We start from the raw sequence: 24279 nt of genomic DNA, 5'->3' as shown, positions 1-24279 counted from the left end.
TTTTTAGCTTTTCTCTAATTCTCTCTCTCTCTCTTTTTTTTTAGCTTTTCTGTCATTTTCTCTTGGTCACTTAGCTCAACTTTGGCCAACCGCTTAATCTACCCAATATTATATCATAATACTTGATTATCTCATTATCAATTTTATATTCTTTAAAATATGACATTGTTGTCCCTAGAGGAGTCAAGTAGGGGATATATTTGTATGTATTTCTTTTATTATTCAACTTTTATGCCCTTGTGACAAAAATTATCTAATTTCAGTTGTTAGTCTCTGTTGTAATACTTTCATATATTTCAATACAATTCTATACATTTGGATCAATTAGTGTTATGTTCTGAGTCTTCTCTTGCTGGAGACCTGTGTCTGGGATTCCTTTGTCCTCTGACTGCTTTCTGGATCGGTTGCTCAGTGGGCCTGCTGCTGAGCTGATTTCCTGAGCCTCTTTCTATCATGGTCAGTTTGGTAATTCTCTTTGCCCTTTACTTCTACCAGATCACTTGTTTTTGAATCTTGTGCCTTAGTTGAAAAAAAATTTTTTTTGGTGTTATAATTGTTAGTATTTTTCTATGAAAGAATTTGAAGCTCATGAATTTTAAGACTTTGTTTCACTAAAAATATCTTAATTAACTCTGCCTTTGTTTGATTGATAGTTTGGCTGTGTATAGTTTTCTTGGTTCCTTCAAAAATTTGAAGGCATTGTTTGCATTGTCTTTAGAATTCTAGAGTTGTTATGGAGAAACATAACAGTTCAGGGTCCTGAGCCAGAGGCAGTTGAAACCTAGCCCTATCATTCAGTACTGGCATAACTTTAAGAGTATTATTTATTTTTTCTATACTATAATTTTCTAATTTGTGAAATGAGTTTATAAATAATACTTCCCTCAGAACGTATTATAAATAATATAATAATATAAATAATACTTTACTCAGAGGATTTGTTGTAGATTATATAAGGACTAGTAAAAAATATAGTGTGTGTTTAAAAAAGTTTATTACAGTAAACACATTGGTATTAATTCCCTTCATAATACTCTTTCCTTCATACACACTTACCTCATTGTTTCTTTTATTTTGTTTTTTGTGTTTTGAGACAGGGTGTCACTTTGTAGTTCAAACTGACCTTGAACTCACTGTAAATCTCAGGCTGGCCCCAAATTTAAGGCAATCCTCTTGCCTCATCCTCCAAAGTGCTGGGATGGCAGATGTGTGCCACCACACCTGGCTTCATATCCTGTCATTCTTGCCATTTTCTGAAGCAGTTTGGAAGTCCTCCTTGTCTTTACAAGATATTATGAAAAATATAATGAATGCTGCTGCTAAATGCCATCCAGCAGAAAGGCAGTCTCATAAAAATTTTCTGGTGTATCTTCATCCACCTTGTTCATTTGGCACTGTGCAGCTTGTGGATGGATCTTTCTCAAAGTCAAAATGGCTGTGAAAAGTAAATGTTTTGAATCCATTGAGGCAAACATGATAATGAAATGACATGAAGAGGATTTTCAGAACTGCTTCACAAAGTGGTAAGAATGATGGCATGGATATGTGTTCGAAGCAAAGGGCATATTCTGAGGGGAACTCTGTTGACAGTGTGAATTTTACTGTAAAAAAAAATTAGAAACATCCGCCTTATTTTTCAAACACATTGCATAAGTTGTAAATGAGTTACTGTACATAAAGGATTTCGTGTTTGGCATGTACTGTGAGGGCTTTGTAAATTTGGTTTTACTAAGTATGTTTTGTTTGACTTTTAAAAAATTAATTTGTAAATCTACACTTTTCCTAGGTATTCTGAAGCTTCTTGATGGGCCTTAGTATCTTTTTTTCACTTAATGGAATTGGCTCATTAGTTGAAGATATTATCCTTCACTTCAAAACATTAAAAAAATTTTTTTTGACAAATATTTCCCACCTGCATCCTGGATTTTCTTTGTTTTCTCTAACTTATTAATCAGATTTTGAACCTTAGGATAACTGAATTTTAGAAATTTGTTTGACTTTCTGAGAGTGTTTCTCACTTCAGTGTTCAAGCTATTAGTGAATTTGGGTGGGGGAGAACCATGATGTTTTTCTTGTCCAACAGCTCATTTGCATCCTCTGCCCCAGTTCTTACTTTGTTTTAAGCAAGTTTTCTGCTCCATGTATTAGATCTGCTTTTTTTTTTTTTTTTTTGAGGTTTCGTTTTTAGAGATAAATATGTGTCTATGTAAGGATAATTTTATTTGAATCTTTCCCCATTTTTCATAGGAGGCCTTTAAATGCTTAATGGTCCTTGAATATTCATAATTGAAAACACTATAAAGCTGTTTGGCATCTCTGTGTGGGTGATATAATTAGTGGGCCTGTAAATTGCCTCCTGTGACCAGCATTCTGAAAGCTGAGTGATGAGGGAGGGGAAAAAGAGAGACAGAGAGAGGGAAGAGAAAGAAGGAGAGAGGGAGAGAGGGGAGAGGAAGTAAAGAGAGAAACAGCTTGCCCAAAATAAGGCCTCTGTAACTGATTGACAGAACTGAAATGGAAGGAATACCCTCAGATCCTATACCAGTTTAACCATTATGCAATTTGGCTTCCTGTAGCATCAGTCCTGTTTTTAGTTCTTGTCATTGTCTTCATTTAGCCTGTTGTTACTAAGACTATTTTTTGTTGTTTAATTTGGCCAAAGAATAAACTTTCAGTGCCTTATGTTGATGAAGGAGAATTACCTGATCATATCCCTAATGGCTCTGTAGGAGGTATTTGGCAGTGTGGGTGTGGGTGGGTACAACAGGCTAAATTGTTCCATGATTTACTTTTTACCCAGGCCCTCTTCATTCATTTGGTCTCAAACTGCTCCTCTCGCAGTACCTGGAGCCTTGTGTTCCTAAGTTTATGGATTCTTCTCCTCAGCATCTCTATAGGACTTTGTTTGGCATTCCTTTTCTTGTGAGTCTTAATGTCTTCAGATGTGGTTCAGGGCTATGGTTTTTCACCTCATGGCACCCTTAGGGATAGTATTTGTGGTTTTTCTTAGGTGCTGTACCTTGTTTTTAGCTAATTTCTAAGAAAAACATTGGAATCATCTTCATTTTGACACTTTGGATTAAATGACCTCTAAGTTTGTCTTTCTTTAAGATTTTTTAATGTGTTCAAAGTAAGCTTATTTCCCCTAAACACAAACAGTGCAATTTTTATTCCTGCATATAATTTCTATAACAGTGTGTAAAAACAAAAGAGAATGAATTTGTCAGAATAATGGCACTTTTCATTTTCTTCCTATAGCAATTTAACACTTTTTCTCTGGTAGGAATAAATTATGTCTGAAAGTAACTTATATATATGGGAAAACATCTACTGGGTATAATTTTGCTGAAGAGAATGAGACAGGGAGACGGGTATAGACAGTAATTTTTTTGGTAATAGCCTCCTAGGGAAAGCTGCTTCAGGCTGCATCATGTGAAGGAGATGGTTACTAATGTCCTGGAAAAATAAATATTTCCTTAACTGTGTAATTTGTGTGTGTGAATAATAGGTGAACCCTTATGATTTCTTGAACCAGACTGCTTGGGTTTGAACTACACTTTTGTGTGATTTGTGATGAGTTACTTTTTCTCTGTGTGATGTAGCTGCATTATTTGTAAGAGAGTGGTAACATCTGCCTTCTGAAGTGGCTGTGGTGGTGTAAAGATGTGATCCATAGGTAGTGAGTATCATAGCTCCTGGATCAGAAGTGTTTGTTCTATCTAATAATTACTAGACTCTGTCGTTCTTGGATTTTTCACTCATGTGCATTTCTTCCCACGGTGTAGACTTGGCCTTTCTGCTGAGGTATGGCCTCTTGATTGCTAACCATGGGAAAGGAATGTGAGATGGGAGGCAGTTGAGGGGTTATAGCTGTAGGATGGGAAGTGTCCCATCTGGGAGGGCAGCTAAGCTCCTGCCTCTGTCTCTCCATCCATCTACTCATCTGTCTGTCTGTCTGTCTGTCTCTCTATAGGGTCTTGCTGTGTGGTTCAGGCTAGCCTTGAAATCCTGTGTAGCCCATGGTATTCCTCCTGCCTTAGACTCCCAAGTGCTGGGATTACCACTAGGATAGATCAACGATAGATCTGGGATTTTGAAACAGTGGGCACCTCATGTGAGTTGGTTCTTCTTATGCAAGGCACTCTTGATGGCAGCTGTTTGTGTAGTTGCCTACTTCCATCCAAGTCAAAAGAATTTAACCTGTGATCTGAGGTGTACACAGAGCTATCCATGGGCCTTTCAGCAGTGAGGCTTTTAGGCCTAAAATGCAGAAATGGATCCTCCCATGTGGTAGGCATTATATTTTACTAGGGGATTTTTGTCTAGAAGTCAAAACCATTTTCCTGGAATATAGTATACGATGGAGTTAAGGATGCACTGGAAGGGAGAATATGAAAATCTGTACTGTGCAGCAGTTTAGTATTTCTAATTGTGTCCACCCACACACTTGACTCTGAGCTTCCAAAACAAATGGGCCTGTGTGTTTTGCCCAAGATTATACTGCTGGCTGTTTTTACTATACCTTCTGGCAACCTACATTTGGTTTTTCTTCCTCATTGTTGCTGTTTTAGGGAATTCTTACTGATATGTGTTGTTTTTTCCACGTGGTCTAGTTAGATTTGGTCTACTAAACTAAGCAAATTGTCCTGGAGACCTTTCTTTATCCTGAAGTAATTCTCATATTCAGGTTCACTTCTACCCTTTTTCCTTCCTGCATATAATTTCTATAACTGTGTAAAAACAAAAACCAGTGTTGTCTGTTTTAGCTCTATTCTTTCAGTGCTTTCTTAAATTTTAGAATTTAAAAAAGAGTTCATTAATCAGAGTCTTAAAATAGAAAAAAAATAATTTTGGAGGGCCAGGGATTTAGCTCAGTGGTTCTGCCACCTGCCTTGCAAGCACAAGGACCTGAGTTCCATCCCTGGTACCAAAATAATAATAATAATAATAATAATAATAATAATAATAATTAATAATATAAAATGGGAAGCATCATCATTGTTAGTAGGGTCTAATTTGTAAATTCCTTAATTAGCAGAAATAAATATTTAATGGATTTGGTTATTTTATTTATTTTCTTTTTTGTGGTATTGAGTATTATTGGTCTTTGTGCTGAGATATGTCCCTGGCACTTTTAAAATTTTATTTCTTGTTTTGAGACAAAATTTTATATTTTGTTTTGCGTTTCACTGAATTGCCCAGGCTAGGCTCAAATTTGCCATCTTCTTGCCTACATCATTGTTTAGGGTCTAATTTGTAAATTCCTTAATTAGCAGAAATAAATATTTAATGGATTTGGTTATTTTATTTATTTTCTTTTTTGTGGTATTGAGTATTATTGGTCTTTGTGCTGAGATATGTCCCTGGCACTTTTAAAATTTTATTTCTTGTTTTGAGACAAAATTTTATATTTTGTTTTGCGTTTCACTGAATTGCCCAGGCTAGGCTCAAATTTGCCATCTTCTTGCCTCAGCCTCCATAGTACTGGGATTACAGTTGTATGTGCTATCATGTCTAACTTAATGGCTTTATTTATAAGATACTATGAGTTAAAGGAAAATGCTTCTATTCATACAGAAAACAAAAGTGTAAGAATTGTAGTCTTTCCTTTCACTTGATGTTTTCACTATTTTAGATTGTATTTTTTCCCTTTCCAGAAAATTCACAGTAGATGGCATTTTTGATTATTTAGGGAATTATTTAATATGAGTAAAGAACTCGTCTCCTCAGTCTTAAATTTTTCTTTCCCTTAATTATACTTAGGAAAATCTAATTATTTATTTTATTTTCAAGATTGAAATCATCTTAGGGGAGTCAGGATCTTTAATGTGAATTGGTGTTTTACCTTAGTACTGAAATAACTTGTTTAAGAGATCATCACCTCTTAAAGTTAAAAAGGTATTGTTGTATTTTTATCAGTACTGTGCGGTAGACAGATACCTGTTAACCACTTATATAATATTAAATTTTAAGTAGGAACCACTTTAAAAAAATTTTAAAAATAGATGAAATTAATTTTAAAGATAGATATGTAATATATTTTCCTATACTAATGATTCTTCCTTGGACTGTTTTTTTCTGTGATGGTTACAGAATGGTGGCTTTTAAGGCTGGGTTATAGCTTAGTGGTAGACTACTTGACTAGCATGTTTAGGGCCCTGGGCTTGATCCCCAGCAGGAGGTATAGTGGGTGGGCAAGGTAGGAATGGGTTATTTTCCATTTCCAGCACTCCCTTTATAGAATGTTGGTAGCTGATAGCATGTGAATGAGAGCCCCCATTCTCCTCTGTTAATCCCTTCTAGTTCCTTCCATCTATCTAATCAACCATTTGCCTATTAGTAAGAATTTATAGATTTCAATTTTTTCTTGAATGATTATCATATATTTTACGTGCTCTTTTTTTTTAGTAAAAGAGAGCATGTTCTATATACTTCATTTTGCTTTTTTTCAGTTAACATGTGGAAATCACTCCACATCAGTTCGTGTAAACCTCCGTGTGCAGGGGGTTGGTTGTGGGGCAGCCAGGCAGGCAGCCAGGCAGGCAGACTGACTGTAGATTGAATCCTGAGGTGGATCTCCAGTCATTTTTTTTATTTTTTGAGACAAGGTTTTGCCAACTTGTCCAGGCGAGTCTTGAACTTGATAGCCCTCCTGCTTTAGCCTCCCAGGGGCTGGGATTACAGTCATGCATTTGTCCAGCTCCTCTTTTTTTTAAAATAGTGCGTGTTGCTCTGTAGTGTATATATGTGTATCATAGTTTATTCAACCAGTTTCTTACATTGGAATGTTTAGGATGTTTCCTGTATTTTGCAGTTATAAATAATGCTGCAGTGAATAACGTGTGCATGTTTTGGAGGTGTATCTTTAAGGTAAATTCTTAAAAGTGAAGTTGCTGCACTGAAATGTGAAGACATAGGTAGTTTTATTAGCTATTGCCAGACCCCTTCCATAATTAATGAACCATTTTGCCTTTTCACCAGCAACATATGAGAATACCTTTTCCTCCCATGGCTTTATCAAAATGTATTATCAAGCTTTAAAGTGTTTGCCAGTCTGATAGAAGTGGCATGTCAGTGTGGTTGGTTTTAATTAGGATTTTTTATCTTGTCATATTTATTAGTATATTCATTGCTAATAAATTTTGAGTCATAATTAGAAAGGCTTTTCCTACTTGGAGGTTATAGAGGAATTCACCCGTATTTTCCTTTAATTCAAGAGATGACTCATAAAAGACTATTACTTAAAAAAAGAATATTACTGGTAAGAAAATTCAACATATACTTTGTACTCATTAAGGAATCTTTCATCCATGACTTTCTTCTAGTATGACAAATGCTAATTAACCACTCAGATGTACCAGGCAATCTGTTTTAAAATTTTTTTCTATAAATAGACAACGAGAGATTACCATTCAGGTAGAGCTAGAATTTGTTAGTGACAAAATTGAGACTATAAATTTTGTTTGACTTTTTGATTTCCTGTTCTGTTTTTATTTAGTCCCTAAGACTAATCCATTTTTGTGATCTACCTTTTCTCTTTTCCTTTCCCTCCCTCCCTGTCTTCTTCTCTTTGTCCCTCTCTAGAATTATTGAACCCAAGACCTTTGCACTGTTACATCCCCTATTCTTTTTATTTATTTTAGGACAAAGTCTTGTTAAGTTTTCCAGGCTTGTTCTCAAACTTCAGTCCTCTTGCCTTAGCCTCCTCTGTAGCTCTGTTAAGTCTGTCATTTTGTTTAAGGTAGGTTTGTTTTGTTTTTTTTTTTCAGTATTTTTCTCAGAATCCAATCCATCAGTGTCATAAACATCTGTTCATTTTATTGTAAAACTGAAGTTATTTTGAATGAGAGGTTACAGACTGTAACATTTTTAGCCAGTTTTCCCTTTCCCAGATTAAGGAAATAGATCACAAGTACATCTCTGGGTGAAATGGGTACAGGAATAACAAACATTTCCTCAGGTACATTTCTGCTGTCAGAGATTTGTGTGAAAGGCATTCCTCGGTTAATGACATTACCTTTATCCAGAGGCTAAGAGACAGCAGGTTCCCCCTTTGCAACTGAAAAATTGAAAATAATACAGTAGTGAGTCATTTGCTCTCCTCCCACCCCTCCAGTGAATCCAGGTCCTTCTCCTCCCCCTGGTTGAACCCAGGGCCTTCGTACAAAGGTACATCCCTAGTCCTTTTTTATTTTTATTTTTGAGACAAGACATGTTGCTAAGTTACCACAGGCTGGGCTCAAACTTGAGCTCAAGTCTCAGCCTTCCCAGAGTACTCAGACTACATGCGTGTGGCCTATTGTGCATATTTTGAAAGCAAATTAATCAGGTGGGCAAGGAGGCCACACGCATGTAGTCTGAGAAAACATCTGGCTCTGGGTCTCATCTTTGAAAGTTTAGTTGGCTCTTCATTCCACATTTTTAAAAAAATTAGATACCTACTTAAAAAGAGAACCAGGGCCAAGGATTTAGCTCAGTGGTGCCGCCACGTGCCTTGCAAGCGCAAGGACCCAAGTTTGATCCCTGCTACAAAAAAAAAAAAAAAAAGAGAGAGAGAGAGCCAAATGTCACTAATAAATGTCCTAGCAGGTAATTTTTTTTTCCAATAATTAGATCCTGCGTTCTTCAGATATGAAGGAACACCCATTCTATGAGTAAAACTGGCAAATGTAGGAGAGAGGGTGCTGATACTACATTTCAGTATAAATTCATTACCATATTTTGAGTTGTTTCTCAAGTTGTAAGGATGGACTTCTGAGGACCAAGCCATTCTTTCACCCAATAATGAACTCTCATGATCTCTGGCCATAGTTATAGAAGGGTATAATTTGGGGCCAAAAAACAAGTCAAGCTACTTGTCTGTACAGAAATAAACCTGAAATAGTAAGAACTACCCACAATATCATTAACATCCTAGAACTGATTCCCTTCTACAATTAAACAATTCAAAGAAGAAATACAGTATTAAAATGCCAATGCCAAGTCTCTGCTCTCATGGCCTTAAGTCAAATATACCCAATACCAAACAACTTGTCTGACCAAATCTTTTTTTAAATACTGGAGACTGAACTCAGGGTCTTTGCCTTGAGCTACATCTCCAATGTTTTATAATGTTTTTACTTTGAGGCAGAAACTCACTAAATTGCTTAGCTACCCAGACTGGGCTCAAACTTGGGATCCTCCTGCCTCAGCCTGGCAGGGTGCTGGGATTAGAGGTATGCACTATCATACCTACCTTCTGAACAATACTTTTAAGATTGAGTATTCAAAAAGAAATTATGTAAAAGGAAATACATGTTTTTTTTGGACTTGAGAGTTAGTCTCGCTAGATTGCCTAGGCTAATCTCAAACTTGTGAGCTCAGGGAATCACCTCAGCCTCTGAGAAGTTGAGACTAGAGGGTGCTGTATACTGCCTGGTGATGTAAACATTTAATTAAAAAGAAACACAAGACTCAAAAATGCCAGGCATTTTGGGGGTCCAACAAATATACTAACAGTAAGAAATAAAATAAACTAGAAGAATTTAGAAAGGAAGCTGGAAAAGTTCATACAGAACACCTCACTTTTCAAATTGACAATTAAGTCAGAAAGCAATTAACTGAAAGTCACCATCCCAGTGACTATGAAAGACAGAAAAGAACCCAAGTGTCCTTCCTACTGATCTCCTCTCCAGTAACACAAGGAGTTTAAGGCTCAGCATCAACTCATTGTTCTCCTCACAAGGATGGGTGATGAGGTGATTCCCTGAGCTATTGTTGTTATTCATTACAATTCAAAGTATGACTTGCATAAAATGCTCCATTCTTGTGCCCCCAGGCAGCCTATATTTGCTCTACAAGAGGAACAACCTTTGGTTATTACTACTGCCAAAATTCTGTCTTCCTCCACAAAGTGGATTTAGGAGTCAGAGGTAGGGAGGGGAGTGTACTTGGGGGCTGGAGTGTATGTGTATGATCACAGAACATTGCCTGAACAACACAACTTTCCATATAGGCCTTGATTATGACAGATTTGTCCTGGTTTTGGGGATCATTGCCTTACTTTGTCTGCAAAACTCCCCTGGTGTTAATTTCTGATGATTGCTCTTCTCATGTAGACACATGAATGAGTGTAGGACTGAATCCCAAGAGGATTGTGGAACTCAAGGTAGGTGTGTGTGTGTGTGTGTGTGTGTGTGTGTGTGTGTGTGTTTGGGCGGTGGTGGGAGGGGGTTCAAGTATAGGGGTCTGAGTCTTGAGAGGGAATTGGAGCTCAAGTGAGTTGGTATTCTCATGTTCTGGTATGGAACTAAGCCCTATGAGGGTCATGGAGTCAGGTTACTCCACTACACAGGGCAACTGAGTTTAGTTTATGTGGATCTATTCCTGAAGGGTGAGTGATACTCATTGTGTAGACAGTGGAGCATATTCAAGACCTGTGATTTCATTTGGTGGAATGTATGGTGGTCACTTGATAATTTGGTGACTAGTGAAAATGCATGTTTTGAAGAAGAAATTATCAGAATTATTTTGTAATTAATTAGCCATCAAAATAAGTAACTCTAGAAAAGAACTATTGACATTGAACTTCTGGGGCTGCTTATTACTGTATACAAAATTAGACCTTCATTGCTTCATTTATATGAAGTGTAAGTCTCCTCTTACCCAGTACCCTGATGTGTGTGCAGTAAGAGGGGGCACTTCCCCTCTAGAAGGAGGTGGTGGCTTGCCTGGACACATTCCCCAGAACAAGTACCACAAGCCTTTAGAGCCCTGAGGGTTCTGTGATGGTGTTTTGTTATCCTTTCCCTGACCTGACCCACCTCTCTACCTGGAGTTCTTTCAGGATGTCCTTTTTCCCTCCTCTGTGCTAGCTAGGAGAATAGATGACTCTTGTTTAATCTTGCCTTTTTCACAAAGTATCCTGACATTTTGGATCTGATGGTCCCAGCTTTAGCAGCCACTCATCATTTACTGTTTGTACCACTTGCTGGACATAAAACTTACTGACTTCTATTATTGTTTTTTAGGAATGTGTACACATCTTGCTCCTGGTTTATCAGCTTAGAGCTTTTGAGGGAGCTCAGATGTCCCAAAAGATGGTGCAGGTGAATTAAGACTAAAGGGTTAATGAATTTTATGGCTCTATTTTAAAAGCATGCCTGAGACCTGCAGCACTTTAAAAATATAATTTTACTTTAAAAAAAATTTTTTTTTGAGATAGGGTCTTGCTATGCATTTCACTTTGGCCTTGAACTCTCTATGTAGCCCAGGTTGGCGTGGAACTTGTGGAGATCCTCCTGCTTCCTGAGTGCTGGGATTACAAGTGTGCGCCACCACACCTAGTTATTTTTACACATTTTTATCAGCATGAGTCACACCTTTGCTTTCTTGTTCACTTGCACACATTTTGTATCTGAATCCTGAAAAGTAGTATTTTATCAGCCTGGGTTATCTTCAGAAAGGATATTTCCATATGGCTGATCCATTCAGAAGTGTAATTACATAATTAACTTGGTAGCTTAACATGAAAAGTTCCTAGACTGATGAAATAACTAATTAGATAATATAAGTCTTAAAATATGAAATCAGACCTTGAATTGACTCTGAGATTATGTCACTTACTAGCAGTATAATCTTCACTATGGTTCCTTAATAATAAAGCAGGGATGTAAAATCATATAGGAATGTTGTAAGAATTAAATATGATAATGTACATTTGTCTATATAAAATATCTGGTATAATATTTGATTTTGAGAACATGCTAAATAAATGGTAACTGCTAGGCTTCTTCTAGTGAACAATAGGTTTTAAAATAAATATATATATTTTATGCATATATATCAAAATTTTATGTGTTAGGGACAAGAATTAAATTTGGGGACAGTTCTTCAAAATTTTTCTGAACAGGCTCAGGGATTTAGCTCTGTGGTGCTCAGTGATGCCAGCCTTGGAAGCACAAGGTCCTGAGTTCGATCAGTGGTACCCCCCAAAAAATTTATTCAGAAAAATCGTCAACATAATGGTTTGATGCACATACACAGTTGTTCCTTATTATCTGTAAGAGATTGGTTTCAAAACACTCCTCAGGTACCAAAACCATGGATATACAGGTCTCATAAAATGGCCCAAGATTTGCATATAACCTATACACATTCTCTCATATGCTTTATATAATCCTTAGATTAGTTATAATACCTAGTACAATGCAAATGCTGTTAAATAGTTATATCATTTAGGAAAAAATGACCACAAAAATGTATATATTCAGTACAGATACAACCCCCCCTTCCTTCCCAGTAATTTTTTCTGTGGGACATGATCCATTAATGTATGTGTATAAATACACGCACACATATATAGGCTATCAGTATGTATACATGTTCCTAGCTTCATCACTTACCATTCTACTACTGGCCCTGGTCTAAGCTGCCACCACCTCTTGTTGGGATTCACTCACTGACCTTGGTCATCAGCTTCTTTTCTGACTTTCCTTTAACTGGTGCATTTGCCAGAGTGATGGTTTTTAGGCATCTAGAAATCCTCTCACCAGTGCTTTGACTTGATTATCTCTCCTTCAGCTGTTAGACCCCTTGTGACCTGTAGGCCCCTCCTAATCTCAATGGCTTTGACTTCATTCTTTTCTCTTTCTAAGGTGTGTCCTCTTGCCTGCTGACCTTCCTGAAACAATCCCAGCTTGCTTCTTCCTTGAGGCAGAGGTCTTAGTATTAGCTGCTTTCTTGCTTGGTTGGTGCCTTCCTATCACTTATATTTCACTCAAGATGATTTTTACAGAAAGACTTCCCCAGACACCATGTTGTTACTTCTCCAGCTTTCTTGACTGTTACCGTTACATTTTTTTTTCCCTGACAAAAGAAATTTGGATTATATCAATTTTCTGGTAATGTTAAATGAAATGTCAGACACACAAGCTCAGGAATCACATGCTTTCTTTTATATGAGAAACACAAATGAAAAACAAAGTAGAAGAAGGGTAAATAGGAAGCAGAGAGAAGTTCAAATACTTCCCCAAACTATATGCTAATTGTTTTATTTATACTACGGTACTAGTTTATCTTAGTTTATTGAAAAGAAAGATTTGTATTATGATCTGTTTCATTTTTGTAAGAATCTTTTTGGTTTATATCCTATATTTTGAAGATAACAATATATCATTAATAATATTTATAATTTTTTTATGGAATTTTATTTTTTCACAAAATAAAAAAAAATCTGTATGATTAGCTGGCCACAGTTGGCACATGCCTTTAATTCCAGCTACTACTCAGGAGGCTGAGGCAGCAGGAGGATCAGGAGTTCAAGGCCAGACTAGGCAACCCTGTCTTAAAGGAAGCCAGTGTGCTCACACACACTTGTAATCCCAGCCCTCGGGAGGCTGAAGCAGGAGAATCACCACAAGTTCAAGGCCAGCCTAGGCTACGTAGTGAGTTTAAAGCCAGCTTGAACTACATAGCAAGACTCTGTCTCAAAAAAACCAAGATGATGATGATGATGATGATGATGACGACGACGACGACGACGACGACCACAATGATGTATGAAAAGAGCTGAGGATATAACTCAGCATTAGCATGCTTGCCTACCATGTGCGAGGCCTTGGCTTCAATCCCCAGCTCCACAAAAAGGAAAAGAAAAAGAAAAGGATAATAAAGGAAAGGAAAGAACAAACCTTCAAGAATCTTAATATTTTCTAAATTGTTTATGTCATAAAGTACAAACTCCTACTTGGGCTTTTCTTTCTTGATCTTATGCTCTCATTTGAACATTTATGCTTTATATAAATTATTTAGAGTTCCTTCTCTTTGAGACGCTAAATTTCTAGTGATTGGTCACTTAAACAACATAAACCTAAATAAATAAAATGTTATAAATGCCAAATGCTGATTGTGTGTTATTTTTTAATCTCTATCAGTATTTTTTTATGCCTTTACAGAGTTCAGATGGGGTGGACTTGAGATTTTGATTTGTGTTTTCATATACTGTGGTCCCAAGTTGAGTGTGTAAGCCATACATACTCACACTCTTGTAAGGTGCTACTGAGGAAAACCCATCAAGTGATCAAGGCATGAATTCCTGATAAATTCCACCATTCTTTTAGCCCAGAACTGTCTTCTGTCATAGATTGGTGCATAGCCTTTGTAATTCAGATGAGTGTTTCTTACCCTTCCACTTTACTTCCTATCAAGTCTGCCCTTGGCTAAGCCAGGACTAGTGAGCCTAGTGGCTCCCGAAAACAGGGGGCTCAGCACCTCCTGTTTGTGCAGATTAGCCAAAAATACGAGGAAGGCTTTTTAGTAATTTAAAACAATATCGTTCATTTACAAGTGATTATTCTTCAGCTATGAAGAAGCACTGTTGGCATTTCCTGAGAAACTCCAGATGGGTATGCTCCCTGTTTTGGGGGGTGGGGTAGGGGGAGTACAGGGGTGGAACTTGGGACCTTGTGCTTGCAAGGCAGGTGGTAGAATCATTGAGCTAAATCCCTGGCCCTGTGCTCCCTTTTATTACTGTAATTTATGACTTTACTTTAAGGACTTTACAAACTTTAACCACTCCATTATAATTCAGGGATTGTCTGTATTGACAAATCTGATGAATTTATCATTTGTAATGATTAAGTAGTACTTTCCTGTGTTGCTGTGCCATTATTTGTTTAAACATTCAATTTCAAGTGAGATTAATAGGATTAACAACTTGAATAATTTAAAATTTTTGTTGTATGTTTCCAGATTTCTTTTGAAAAGATTGGCAAAATGAACAGCTTTTTCTTTTCTTATGAGTTCTGGAGTCTAGAAGTTTTTTTTTTTTTTTCAGCTTTAATTGAGTTTATTGGTACATTTTAGGGATACAGTACAGTTACATTCATTGTTGGGATCTTGTACCTCTACATGACAAGTCTTTGTTCTCATTTTTCCCCTTACCCCTGCTCTCCCTTCACCCCCTCCTCTTCTCCCCATCTACAACCACTTTATTTCCATCTTTTCATTATCTCACATTTTTTCTTTTGCCTTATTACCCTTCCCCTACCTATCCCACCTTCCCTACACCTTTAGTCCCTTTCTTCCCATTTCACAGTATCAGTAGTCTTATAATACATAAGATCCTAATAAAAGCATAGATTCTTAAAAGAAGCTTTCTTCTCATTTCCCACTTTGCTGTAATCTCCCTTTTGCATCTTTAAATCTGTCTCCTACCAGTTTCTTAGTAGGCTGATTGCAGTGGAAGGCAGCAGTTCGCTCCCTTACTTCCTGGTTCTGTTCAGCCAGCCAGCTGGAAGCAGTGGCAGGAGAAGGGAAGAAGAGGAGAACAATGAACGAGAGACATTTATTCCTGTGATTTCCTCACTGAGAGTGTTATGTGGCAAAAGCCAGACACATTCCTCTTCTGAAACACCACAACACCCGCCTGCTGGACTCTCACCTATGCTGACACCCTTTGTAGGATTCCAGTAAGTGTGACTTGTCCTTGTATAGTCAGATCTAATTGAGTCTTATGATTAATTAAGGGATAAAATAGTACTGTTTATCATCATCTTAGTTTTTATTTCTTCATTTTTATGTTGACAGTTAAATTAATATACATTAGTCATTTAGATTGACCAATACTGTTTCTTTAATTCTGAGAGAACTGTAAATTTTTATGAGTGGTATTTATGTCCTCCCTGTCCTTTTAAATTTTTATATTAGTGAAAAAAATGCCCTTCTACTTTAATCACTTATTCTGTTAATAGTCAATTTAGCTTCATTTTAAAGTTAAAATAAATTCATAAACTTATTTATTTTTAAATTTCATTCTAATTCAAGTAATAAAAGATAAAAGTTTCTCATTTTAAAATATTCTTTGGTATTTATGTTTACTTAATTTTTCTGTTAGGTTTTATTACTTTTTATTCCTAGTAGGACTACAGAGAATAGTTTCTAGGTGATAGAAAAAATTTCAGGCACCAAATAAGGATCATTCAGCTAGAAGTCTTAGCTGGGATTGCACTTCTGCGAAGTGTGGCTGGCTGTTTCTATCACTCCAGCCTCCTGACTCCAATAGGTTGTGCTGCAGTTTTCCCTTCCCTACTTCCGTAAAGCTCTTTGCACCAAAAATTTTTTATCATACTTCAGGCCTATATGTTAGTTGGGCACACACTGTTTTTCGGTATTTTAAAATTGTAACGTTCATGTTGAATTTATCAAAGTATATTCAAATTTAATATGAATTCTTGTGGTGAAATTCAGGAACCTTATAACAGTCTAGTTCCACTCATGCCCCAATCATTGTGCTGTTTTCCTGTCTCAGTCTCTTGGGTGAGATTCAGACTGTTGAGCAGAGCAGTGTCAGGAGCAGCCATCACTATTAACAGTATATACAAGTTCACCCTCTGATTTTTTGACTAGAGTAGTTTGTTTGTTTGTTTTTGGTACCGGGGATTGAACTTGGGTCCTTGGCACTTGTGAAGCAGGCCACCGAACCGCTGAGCTAAATCCCCGGCCCTGACTAGAGTAGTTAACTGTAGTTTTTACAAGAAATTTAAAAGTTTATGTGCAGCATGTGCTTTATAGTTTAAGAATAGTAATGTGCTTCTCCTTTTAATTGCAAGAAGAACCTGGGGTTCCTGGAAGAGGATGTTGAAAGTCTGTTTAATCAGCGTGCCAGATTGTCTGTTTTCATGAGTTTTTTTTTTTTCTTAATTAGAGGGTTAGTATTATGTTTCACTGAAGTAACAATGAAACCCTAACTTACACCTTGCTCTTCAAATCACTTAGCATTTTAAGTATTTCCCTCTTTTGTAGGGACAAGAAAATTATTTTCTTTTAAAAATTAATGTTTTCACTATGAAAGAAAGGCCTGAACTACTAGAAATGTAAGGAGTTAAAATCTAGTTTTCTTTCCACCAAGGAACATGTGTGGATGTCTTTGGCATATGAAGAACCAGCTGTTTGATCAATTCCACATTTATGGATCTTTTTCCTTCTAATACAAAGTATATAGTCCTATCTAAAGAGTGTATGGTATCAGCTTCCTTATTTTAGAGGTTGATGTATTTGTAGACGAGTCTTTTTTTTTACTCTACCTAGTTCTTGTAATAGCTTAAAATATTTTCCAATTACCAACATAAAATGCTTAGTTGCCTTATGTTTTTGCCTCAAGTTTTCAAACTCTAGCTTTGAAAATTTCTAGTATTTGAAAGACTAGTTTGAGATTACTTTTATTGGTGTCTACACAGAAGGGCTCATAACGTCATTAAAATAGCTCTGTTTCATAACTGTCCTATGTCTAAAAATACTCAGCTGAGTGGCATCAGCACTTGCCTATGTATGTGCATGAAGTCACACTCTCAGCGTTATTTGTTCTTACTCTGACCACAGACTGTTCTAGATCACTTCCAAACTGATCCTTCATAGACAATACAAAGTTTGTTCCAAACTCTGATGCTGTTACAATTATTAATAGCATAGTAATTGCTCCTCCTGTCTGTTTGAACAGCCAACACTAAAGAGTTTTCATAATTGTGTTTATACTTCCTTGAGGTCTTTGGTGCCTAGGGTAATAAAGTGTCTTATCTGTACTAAAGCTGTGTACAAAAACTGTTGTATTGTGAATCTGACTTGACAGTCTCTATGTTAGGGCCAAGAAGGATGTCTGGTTATATATTGTTTGAGATTAATATTCCTTTACTTGCCTGCTCTATCACCTGAAAAATCATAGAATCACCTCCTGCTTTTTACATTTACAGGTTACAGATAACTTACAAAGCCTGAAATAGGCAGAAAATTGCTGTAAGTTCTGAATGCGGAGATTCAGAGGTAACTTTATTGGCAGTGTTAACATATGGTGGACTGAGTAAAGAGCAGTTAATACTTGTGTATGCATCACTGTTAAATAGTTGAAAGTTAAGGCACATATTGTTTATCCACTTAGCATATCAGCTAGATTTTTAATCTAGTGTTACTTCAATATCTATATCCATAGGAATTAAAGATCATCACATGTGTTTTGTTTTTATTGTCAGTATACACAATTGCTGTTTGCAACATCTTGATTTTATAAATGGATATTCAACTTAGGAAATATCGTATTAAGATTTAGCTTAAGAGATGCACAGGCAGAATTTATCTCAAGGGTGAATCAAAAACAATTATGACTTCCTTATCATAACTTCACTGTTAAAAATAAGTAGAAATGCCAGATGTGGTAACGTATGCCTATAATCCCAGCACTTGGGGGGCTGAGACAGGAGGATCGCTGCCAGTTCAAGGGCAACCTGGGCTATATAATGAGACCCTGTGTCAAAAAAAAAAGTAGAACTAGATTTTATATTAAATATAGAAGAAATGAATCCTATTGTCAGGTAATTTGATAAAGCAAATGCACAGTAAGTAAAACATCTAATAAATACAGATAATTTCTCTTTTTTTTTCAGATAATCCCTCTTTTAATGACCTCCCTGTTTAATGATTGTTCAGACTTACAACCTGCTACTCAGACTTAAAGTCCATCTTTTTTTTTTTATAGTTTTTTTTAGGGGGGTACCAGGGATTGAACTCATGAGCTTGTGCTCGTGAGGCAGACGTGGTACCACTGAGCTAAATCCCCAGCCCTGTACATTTTATAAGTCTTGTTTACAATCAGCAAAAACTACAGTACTGTACAAACAAGGTACACAGTGCTATAATTTTATATTCTGTTGTACATTATAGTACTGCAGTGGAGTTACACAAAAAAGGCAGAGTCATCAAGTTGGAGTTTCCTTTGAACAGTTCTGTGTATATAATACAGTTTATACAATTCCTTCTAACTTCATTTCTGGAAATCCTATCAGATATATGTTTCTTCTCAATCTATCTGTTAGGTTACTTCTCCATGTGTGCTTTTTTTCTTTCTGTACTCTGAGTGGTTTTTAGTTACTAATTTTCTCTTTGACTGTGGTGGTGTTGAGTTTCTCCAGTCTACTGAGCTTTTAGTCAGTATTTCTCATTTTCAAGATTTCAAATAGGTGTTTGTTTTCAAATACACTTCTTGATTCAGTATCTGCCTGATTTTGTTTCCAGAAGAATTCTTTAAAAATTTTTCTTTCACATCTCTACAGGTTTTAAATACAACATAGATTTAATTTTCTTAGGACTAAAGAGTCTTCTGGTTTTTTGTCAGTCTTGAAGTTAATTTCTCTCATGAACTCTGGGCTTTGAATTTAGACCAAAATCTGTTGTAAGTGGGAATTTTTATTCCTCTTTGTGCCCTTGGTTTTGCTGTTTTTTAGCTTGTCTTCACCGACCTCAGAAATAAGCCTTATGTTGGAGATTCAAGCTCCTGCCCTTCTTAATACTGAGGTTGAGGCAGATACTTCCACTGTCTGTGTTCCCCCTGCTGCACTAGGTATGTGGCGCTATCTCAGCCATGGCTCTGGGTGGCAGTCACAGAAGACTTAATTTTTTTCCCTCACAAATGGTGGTTTAGAGCTGTGAACCCATTTACCTCTACTCTGTCATATTCAGCATCTAGTGTGTGCTGCTAGTTCTACTCCCCAACTTCAATTTCTGAATTATAGAACTGTGGCTTCAGCCTGTTTGGCAGTCTCTGATGTTATTCCATTCATTCATTTATCTTGTTTGTAAACATGACTTTCTTCCTCCTTAAAACTAGTTTATTTCTCATTGCTATTGTTTGGAGAGAATGATATTTAAAACCTGAATTACAAAGGCATCATGCCCAGAAATTTTTTGTGTTCATGTTGTTATCTTTACTAAATAATCTTCAAGATCCTTTCCAACTCCACATACTAACTTTCTAGGTGCTCCAGACAGTGTAAGAAGTTACCCATGGAATCTGATGTTTGGTATATGATTACAAACTGAGACACTTTCCTTTCCTGATGGATATAGCCAAACCAGCTCATAAGTCACTAATCTCAAAAATGCCCAGTGGATTGTGGGCTCTACAGAAGCTTGTCTAGTTTGATTTGCTTTCCCAATTATTATTTTCCAAGCTGGATTTGGCTTTTAGAGGGGGAAATAACCCTGTTGAATAATGCATTGGTTTTATTGACCCAGTGATCATATCTGTGAGTATGGAGCTGACTACCACCTCTTTTTCTCCCCCTGCATTTTTTTTTTTCCTCCAGCATGACTTCAGAAAGCTACATGTGTCTGAAGCAGCTTCTAAGGAACTGAGCCCTCCTCATTTCCTTGCTAGGAAGGTGTAGTGGTTGTTTAATGATGAGACTCTTTGAGCATGACCCAAAAGGGCTCAAGAAGGAAAGGAAAGAGGTCATTTTCAGTCAGTCTAGAATTTACTTTTTTACAAGCTTCTAAAGTCTCTTCATGGATGATCGCTGGAGTTGTTTGTTTCTGTTTTATGAATAATGTTATATGAAGAACTTTCAGAATTGCAGTTAACATTTTTTGAAAAATAAATAAGTTCACAAGGAAGCAGCCATATGGTATTTGTTTAGAATTCTAGGTGCAGAATTAGTTCAAAAAATAGACCTAAAAATGCTGAAGCCAAATCAAAAACCTCCTCCACCCTTATAAAAATAATTGATTAATTTTTTAAAAAATTAGATTTAAGCATTTTAAACCTTTATAGACAGTATACTAAATTTGACAAGTGGAAATTCTGAGGAAATATAAATTTGATTCTAGTCAGATGGTTCTCTGAGGTCCTCTTATTGTTAGTCTTCTCAGTAAAAGAAAGAATTCCATGTGGCTACTGTATTTAGAGAAGTACATGTTGAAGAGGAGCAGAAATGAGGACCTCTCATTAGGGAGGAAGGACAGTGATGGGAAGAAAGGAATAAGAGGGAGCAACAGTGGCCTGAGAAGTGCTTGGCCAGTGGCTCCAACACACACAGGCACCACCTTTTTAAAACACGTCAGTGATGAATTACATGTGGAGGTTTAAACCGTCCATGAATTTTCATTTCCTTGATTCTGTTGTCCCTTGGTTGGTTTGTCTGTAAAATAAAAGAGGGCCAGGGATTTAGCTCAGTGGTTCTGGTGACTGCCTTGCAAGCACAGGACCTGAGTTTGATTCCTGGTACCAAAAAACGAACAAATAAAATTAAAAAAACAAAACAAAATAATTTCTACATAGTGTGGAGCCATGTAGTACCCTGGTGACCCTGGTTGGGCCTGGTCCAGGTGATCTCATCCTGCCCTAGGGCTAGACTGGACTTCGCACTATAGCAGCAGATAAATCTGTGTACTTTTTAGCTTTAGTTTCCTGGTCCAGAATGATTGTCTATAAAATGCTTTAATTTTTAAAATTAGAAATAGGATCATTAATTCTAAAATGATTTATAACGATTTCTTCACTTTAACTGCTTGACTTGGTGTAATGTTCTTAGCTCTTTGATTGTGTCAGGCCTTCTAGCTCATGTATAAGGTATATTGGTACTCCATTCCTAGTAGTGTTTGATGGCATTTGTAAATGAGGCTATTGAGCTCAGATGGTGAGCACTCTTCTGGAGCATCAGCTGTGTCTCCCTAGTTAATTTCTTTCAATTTCCTGAACACAGAGTCTTGGTCTCAAAAGAAAGGGATCATCATATGTAACATCCCTGTTACCAAAATAACTTTTGGGTGTACAGTTTGGAGATGGAATGTATATCAATCCCTCCCTTTCTTTCCCTCCTTTACAATTTTATAATTACTTACGGTGGGACAAGCAAGAAGTTAAAATTTTTGATGATTTTATTCTCACAGTATTTTTATATTATTAAATTCTGCATTCAGAATAGTACAAAGAAGCCTTATCACATAGTTCTAGGTCTTTGTGAGACTAATCTTGCAAAACAAAAAAGTGCCATGATATTGTTTTGTTTGTTTTGAAGGTGCTTAGTGGAATTATTTTATAGTTCCAAAAGGCCATTGTAGAATATACAGTACCAAGTTGCAAGAGCTGTCTCCTTTATATCTTATTAGAATCATTTTAAAATACATAGGTTTTTATGTAAAGACCACAATTTTAACCTCAGGAAAGCCTTTATTTTGTGTAGCTCTTATTTTTGTTATAAAGGATTATAATGATTGCCATTTTACAAGGTGGGGGGAAAAACAGCATCAAGAGGCCTTGAGTCAGTCTAGTGTAGAGAAAGGCAGGGTGGGAACAGGAGAAAAGTATCCATCTAGGTGAACAACTTTGTTTTATCATTTATCCTGACATTTCCCCTTGAGCCTTTGAAAGGTAGGAGCTGATTGAGTGTCAAGTATAATTTTTTACAACAAGACACTGAACAGTTGATGCTATTATTGGGTTTTAGAATATCTATAACCCTGTATTTCTGTTTATATAGAGTATTTCTGGAAAGGGATATGTAAAAAACTGGGAACAGTGGTTGCCACTGGGAAGGAACAGGGAGTCAAAAAAGATGGTGAGAGGCAGCTTTGCTTCTTTGCATCCTTCTCTACCTTCCTGTTTTGTACCATGTACAGGAGAGATGTATTCAAATGATAAATTAAAAATAAAAAATACATAAATTGCAAAGTAGATTTGTTTTGATATAAGGAAGTCTGTTCATATTTTTCATTTGTTTTGCTTAGGTATTAGGGAGTGTTACTATAAATTGCATGTGGAAGATACTCTTAAATATTCATCAGAGAATGGACTCAAGTGGAATATGAGCACAGAAAATGCAAATTAGCAAGGGCAGCCTCTCTGGTTTGTTATGGCGAACTGTGTATTTTTTTTGTTTTGTTTTGTTTTGTTTGGTACCGGGATTGAACTCGGGTTCTTGTGCTTGCAAGGCAGGCCACTGAACCGCTGAGCTAAATCCCCGGCCCAAACTGTGTATTTTTGAAGTCAGGGAGGTAGCTCTGACTGTAGGAAATTTACTTGAATTCTCCAGATCTCAGCTTTCTCTTCTACAAATGGGACAGTGCAGTGGTTATCTATGGGCTTTGACATCCAGCATCCACTCACACTTTTTGCTGGTCCTATCCTTCTTTCCTTCCTAGGAATCCAGTCCAGCTCAGGATTGCTGGTAGCCTAGGCTTTATTTGTCCTTGGCAGCAGTGAAATGAGACCATGACAGAGCAATGAGATGCAGAGAGACTTTGGATATTATATCAAGAAAATATATTCTTGTTCTTTTCACTGGATTTTAATGAGAATAGAAAGTGAGGTTTGAATTGCAGTCATCCATATTCTAGCTATAAGAACCAAAGAAAAAGCCAATGTAGAAGAGAGTGTGGAGTCACATAGTATCGTGGTGACTGTCATTGGGCCTGGTCCACGTGAATGTCATCCTGCCCCTGGGCTAGACTGGACTTCTGTTGTAGCAGCAGTTAAGGGCTCTTTTTAGCTTTAGTTTCCTGATATGTGTCAAAAATCAAAATCTCAGTTGATAGAGATAATAGTGTTTAATTTTTAGGATTAGATAACTAAATAAATGGAGCACATTGCCTAGCACATAGAAAACACAGCAGCAATTTTTAGAATATTAGTCAAAAGTCTACCACACATTTTATTAGTAAAACTTATTTTGAAGTGGAGTGGAGACTGCAAGAGAGGGTGTATACCAAAGCATTTAGTTCCTTACTTGACAAAAGTATACTTTATTTCTGTTCAAGGAACCATATTCAAAAGTTCTTTGGTATATGACGGCCAACAACTTTTTTAGAGTAGAGGCCATTTGAGAGTAGGTTTGAGTCCCTTACCATTTTTCTAAGTCAGTAAAAATAGAATTCCATTTTATCAGCTATTTAAAAAAGAAAGCCATTGGTGACTTGAAAAAAACAGAACAGCAGCTCAACAGTAGCAAAACAAGCAAGAATTTTAGAACCTCAGATGGCAGTAGGGTGCATGATATTTTGACTAACGTTCCTACTTTTCCAGGGTCTCCAAAGCAGAAAAATAAGAACAAGCAACTATAGAGATAGAAATGGATTTTTTTTTTTTTTTGGTACCAGGAATTGAACTCAGGACCTTGTGCTTCTGAGGCAGGCGGCAGAACCACTGAGCTAAATTCCCAGCCCCTAGAAATGGATTTTTTTAAAAATTGCTAAGCTGATAACATTGAATCACAGGACTCATTTGATTATATAATAGCAGAAGCATTAGTATTGATTTTCTGACATCTCAGCACTTTCCTAAAAGTGCAGTGTGGGATATCTTTAAAAGATTAAATTGGATTAAAAATCAATTTTTATTTTAAGAATTTGGGTAATGTTAGATAATTGTGAGGGCCCTAGAGTGCTTCAGTAATGGATGAGAATCATTGTTCTTAGAAATAGAAATTAATTCTTAAATAAGAATTTTATAGCTAAACTTATTTTAAAAATATTTCTGTT

The 24279-nt window shown here is 36.5% G+C and overlaps 2 protein-coding genes across 7 annotated transcripts in view; both read left to right on the top strand.

Moving 5' to 3' along the window:
- The window catches only part of Tulp4 (TUB like protein 4), a 191751-nt gene that overhangs the window by 16612 nt on the left and 150860 nt on the right, over positions 1-24279 (top strand). Inside the window, exon 1 of one of the 6 annotated variants that reach the window (XM_033763293.1) lies at positions 17780-17796. The exons of the other annotated variants lie outside the window; for them this stretch is intronic. The gene's annotated coding sequence lies outside the window, so the exon portion shown is untranslated. Of the gene's footprint in view, positions 1-17779; positions 17797-24279 lie in introns of those variants that run through there. 6 annotated transcript variants of the gene reach the window in all.
- The window catches only part of LOC117286031 (stress-70 protein, mitochondrial-like), a 75397-nt gene continuing 61223 nt past the window's right edge, over positions 10106-24279 (top strand). The window contains 4 exon segments of the mRNA XM_033763478.1: positions 10106-10147; positions 11010-11087; positions 15199-15449; positions 19251-19366. Of these exon segments, the coding sequence (XP_033619369.1) occupies positions 10106-10147; positions 11010-11087; positions 15199-15449; positions 19251-19366 (487 nt within the window).

Source organism: Fukomys damarensis, unplaced genomic scaffold, assembly GCF_012274545.1.
Source record: "Fukomys damarensis isolate Sample0158 unplaced genomic scaffold, DMR_v1.0_HiC HiC_scaffold_14, whole genome shotgun sequence".
NCBI classification, from domain to species: Eukaryota; Metazoa; Chordata; class Mammalia; order Rodentia; family Bathyergidae; genus Fukomys; species Fukomys damarensis.
Note: the sequence above shows the minus strand (reverse complement) of the source record. Positions and strands in the feature narration are given on the sequence as shown.